At 45.0% G+C, this 4,747-nt stretch overlaps 1 protein-coding gene across 1 annotated transcript in view; it reads right to left on the bottom strand.

The window, feature by feature from the left end:
• DSTYK (dual serine/threonine and tyrosine protein kinase) overlaps positions 1-3,101 on the bottom strand; it is a gene marked incomplete at its 5' end in the record, with an annotated part of 16,052 nt that extends 12,951 nt beyond the window's left edge. The window contains one exon of the mRNA XM_010143779.1: positions 2,716-3,101. Within this exon, the coding sequence (XP_010142081.1) occupies positions 2,716-3,101 (386 nt within the window). The remainder of the gene's footprint in view (positions 1-2,715) is intronic.
• Between the last annotated feature and the right edge of the window lie 1,646 nt (positions 3,102-4,747).

Raw genomic sequence — 4,747 nt, 5'->3', positions numbered from 1 at the left:
GGAAAGAGGCAACCATTTACTCCCACTATAAATCTAATAATCTGTCTGCTAGATGGATTATTCCCCATGACCCAGATGCATTCCTGTGCACAGTGGTCCCCAAGGAATAGAGCAGCTTTGCCAAAGTTTTTCCTTCTCTGGTATTTTACATTTAAAAATAACTAAGCCCACATACCTATTAGCTCAAGGTACTGTTCCCACAGCAGCTGACCCCTGCAAATTCAAGTTTTGGCTCCCTTTTCACCATCTTTTCTGTGAAACAAGTTTTGATTAAAACATTCTTCATCAACATCAAAGAACAAGCATGGTCCAACCCTGGGTATCAGACTAAAGAAAAAACCTCAGGGTGCTCCCCATTTTCAGTATTAGAAAAATGATGTATTTTACATTTGCATTGAATTTATCTCCAAGTAAAAAACAGTAGCTTAGATAATACTTAGAAAGTGTTAACGTACAACTACATTCATGTAGTACAAGATTCTTTCCTGGAGTAATGGCTAAGGAGTTTGGATTTAGCAAACAAGTGCCTGCAAGAGCATGATTCAGCATTAAAAGCCTGCACAAAACAGCAGCATTTAATCTGGGTGCCCAGCCAGGCTGCGCTATTAAGTCTCTGGGTAAGAGATGTCTAGGCCTGGGAAGCTGCACAGCATTCCCCGGGTCCTGCGGTCACCAACAGCTCCTCTGATGGCAGAACTACTGGTAGAGGAGTGTCCTCGCTATGGGGAATGAGTGTGATTGCAAATAGAAATCTACAAATTAAATTCTCATCTCCTATGACTGTTGAAGTCCACAAGAAGGACCTGCAAATGTTCCTTCACACAGTAGTGAAGTGTTTGAGTGTCTAGCAGGGAAGGTTCCCATGAAGCACAGTACTTCTGGTAAGCACTCTGCTGCTGGGAGAAAACCGAACTGATACAATACAGGGGCTCCAGGTAACAGGGGGTTAAAATTCAGATCGATTTGCACCTCCCTGCCCAAAAGGTGCTGAGCTCCTCCAAAGCATTTAGACCCTGGGCAAACCTGAATCCTTACAATCTGAACTGAGTATCATGTTACGAAGCACACAAGTGTTACTAGACTACCAGTTGTGTTTCACAAGTTAAGAAAAAGCAGAAGTTCCGTCAGAGTGCTTCTGTAGAAAGGCAGCTTTGGAGAGTGTCCAAAAATGCCATTTAACAGAAGTTATCCCCAGCCCAAGTAACTGCTAAATACATTATGTTCTCCTACCAGCCTTAAAACAAAAGGCATCCTTCCTTTAGCCTCTTGAATTCACGTAAGGAATCCAGTGCAGCTAGCGGTGATTCACCCTCCTTCTCCTTCCAGTGGAAGAGCTTTTCATTTCACCAACCCTTTTCAAATGAATCTGACTAGCTGTTTTCATCCAAGTGGCCTAAATATAACCAAAGCCAGACAGAGGGATCCTTGTCACTGGCATGAGAAAACTGAAAGAGGGTGGTAAAGTGCGAGTGTCTAAACTGGCCCATATAAAAACGTAACCAAGTAAAATAAATGTAAAGCTCAGTTCTCTTATGCAGAGCGAGGCAAGACTTTACGAGCAGAAGAGGCAGAACAGGCATCGGCTTTGAGGCACCAGCCACTGATTGCTGGTGCTCTTTGAGAAAGCAGTGGGTGCCTCACAGACAGTTCACACAAACAGGGCACTTCTGTTCCCTTTCAGGGGGTGCTGGAAGCCAGAAACACACTACAGCATCACATTGACTCAGCCCATCTCATTAGGACAGGCTTGAATTTAGCTACAGACCAGGTCTGTAAAACGTATCTGAACTGATGAAGACAGAGCAGGTGTTCATTTTCTGCCTATTTACAACATGTCTTGAATCATGTGTCCAGAAAAAAATTACCACGGTATTTTATTGCTCCATGAAGTTCATACTCTCACTCATGTGAGAACAGATCATACTCTTCACATTTAACCAATCTATACCTAAGAATTAATTATCCCTTCCAGGTATTCAAATGCCAAACACAATGCTCCAGAAGTAGAATACTGCAGTAACAAAGGCTCGACACAAGCCATGAAATGCAATGGAAGCTCATGGAAGCTGTAAAAAGCTGTAACTACAACCCTCACCTTTAACGGTACTTCTCAAACAACAAACTGCAAATCTCACCCAACAGGAACACGTTTTATGGACAAGTAAAAGGAAAGTCAGAAACAGGACACTAACAGTGTTAGAAAGAGCACTGAGAACAGACTCCCACTTTGTTCTTAACATTAATCTTTGTTCGATTTCCTCAAACACCACAGAAACAATGCAGTCACCCCTCAAACGCAGTCAGACCATTTTATCACATGTTGGAATTAAGTTTTTTTCTGACAAGCTCTTCAGGGTTGAGATAAAAAAGTACGTATCATTCTGTGACAGCTTCTAACTACTACTGGACAGCAAAGCTAACTCTGGCCTCGAAACTGAAGGAAATTTTCAAAAGATCTTGGAGCTCCACCTGCATAAGCTTGGCTCCTGAGATGGAGGGAAACATCACCAGGGAATAACAATGCTAAGAGTCAACACAAATAAAAGGCACACAAGCATAGACAGTGGTGTCCAATTAAAATTCTAATACCAGACTGACAGCTTCTCTTTAATAACAAAATCCTCTGCCTCAGCGTTCCTGCCATTAGTTTTATTAGGGTCTATAAATGTTACACCTTAAGTTCACCTCGACAATGGCACATGGACACCTCATTACCTTTAGCAGCGAGTATGGCAGCATGACCTCCAGCTCCGCTATCCGGTGAGCAGGATCTTCACTGTCCCCTCGAATTTCTAAGTCCTCCTCTGGTATCGTGTCCCAGTGCCCTCGGTGGGCTGCCATCATTTGGATCAGTTCATAATGCTCAGGCAGCACCAGGCTAATCCGTGTTTGTATCCCGTGTGTGAAACGGATCCGTCGCCTCTTACAGTTCTCCTCATTGCTGATTTTGGTGGTAGGGAGCAGCTTCTCACCCAGCAGGATGTTGAGTAACTGGCATTTGGCATTACAATTCTGGCCAAGAATGAGAAGGCAAGGGTGCCAGTTCACGGTTCGCTGGAGATGCTCTTCCTCATGGCGAGGGAAGGAAATGAAATTCTGCCCTAAAATTGAGGACAGACTGGGTGAGAACAGGTTGGCTGAACAATAAGTCTCATATTTCTAAGCCAGCTGAACACACAAGTTCAGACATCGCCGCTCCACTGCCCGCCAAGAAACCCACACAGCACCAAGAATTTGCTTATGTAGCCTAAAAACTAGTGTCAGCAATTCAGCATTGCTACTGCACCAGCACTGAGGTCCACAGGAGGTGGATCCTCACTAAGCCACGAAGACAATCTGTCACTCTTCTCCCCACTTATTTCCCTGGGAAGTGTTTACACAGAGCTTCTTCAGAAGGTTAGTGGTAGACTAACGGTAGGCCCTAAAAGCCAAGGGGAAACAGTCATCGAGGTCAAAACAACCAAAGGCTCACTTTGCCTCAGGCTGGAACAGTGTCTTGCTTTGCTCCAGACTTCCAGGAGACCCAATGGGTCACTAAGGCAAACTGTTCCCTAGTTCTGATGGCTCGGCTGTACAGAACATTCCTGTCACATATCCGAAATAAATAACTTCGATCAGCTAGGAAATGGTGACAGTTCCACCCACACACAAAAAAGTCCAATACTTTGCATCTACCAAATCCCAAGAGTGTTACTGCACAGGCTAGTCGACCAAAGCCTGGGATTGCTGACATTAAAGCAGCAAAACGTCCTTCCTAGCCTCGGGGAAAGGCACTCTTGCAAAATCCTTCCTCTGCATGAAGCAAATGACAAGACCAAGTTTGCTGAGACACGGTAGCAGAACAAACAGCCTCTGCCAGCAGTTCCCCAGGACGGAAACACAACCACAGCACCTACAGGAACCGTCAGGCTTTCACCAGCCTAAGCCCAAGGGCAGACACTTTGCTACCAGCCAGAAGGTTCCCAGGGCAGACCCAAACACAGTAAGAAATGGTTTCACTGCTTTGATCACACGAACAACGCACATCTTTCCTAACCCATAGAGTTGGATTAAACAGGCATGGTTTGCCAGATATTAATTTTAGGAACAACATCAAAGATGCAGAAGGAAGTTACTCCACATCTGTATCTTCTTCAGAGCAGCAGGACTGCCTGTCCATGCTCTCCCTACCCAGCTTCCAGCTGAAGCATCAGTTGTACTATCCCACTAACCAGCCCTTTGAATCCTTAGTCTATGCTGCAGCTCCCTGCATTTGCCTTACTACATTAATTCAGCCTCAACGCTGAATTTAGCTCCTGTATTCTCTTACAAGTCCTAAATACGGCTTTTCCCACGCTCAGTCACCAAAGCTGAAGTCTAAGCAGCTTTGTGTTCCCTTATGCGCAGCCACAGAGTAATTCTGGTAGTACAAAAACATGGATCTAAACAAATCCCCCATCTGCTGCCCTTCAGCAGAATCCCGAGTACAGCACAGGGAGTGAGCCAGCCCAGCCAGAGCTAGCCCCTGGTCCCACATCGGAAGGCATTTGGCACCTAGGAACGAACCAGCAAATGGAGACGCGGGTCCCCAAAAGAACTTGCCAAATCTTAGAGCTATAAACCAGGATGATTGTCCTGGTATCAGCAAACTGACAAGACCAGCAGCTTAAAGACAGACTCAAACACAAAGCAGCAGAGAAGCATCAGCAGGGATTTTATAGGGGAAGGTCCTGTTTCATCAGGGCTGTTAAAATTCTTTTAATGAGTC

The sequence above is a fragment of the Buceros rhinoceros genome, unplaced genomic scaffold (assembly GCF_000710305.1).
Source record: "Buceros rhinoceros silvestris isolate BGI_N320 unplaced genomic scaffold, ASM71030v1 scaffold22799, whole genome shotgun sequence".
NCBI classification, from domain to species: domain Eukaryota; kingdom Metazoa; phylum Chordata; class Aves; order Bucerotiformes; family Bucerotidae; genus Buceros; species Buceros rhinoceros.
The sequence above is the reverse complement of the archived record's forward strand: the minus strand, read 5'-3'. Positions and strand labels throughout refer to the sequence as shown.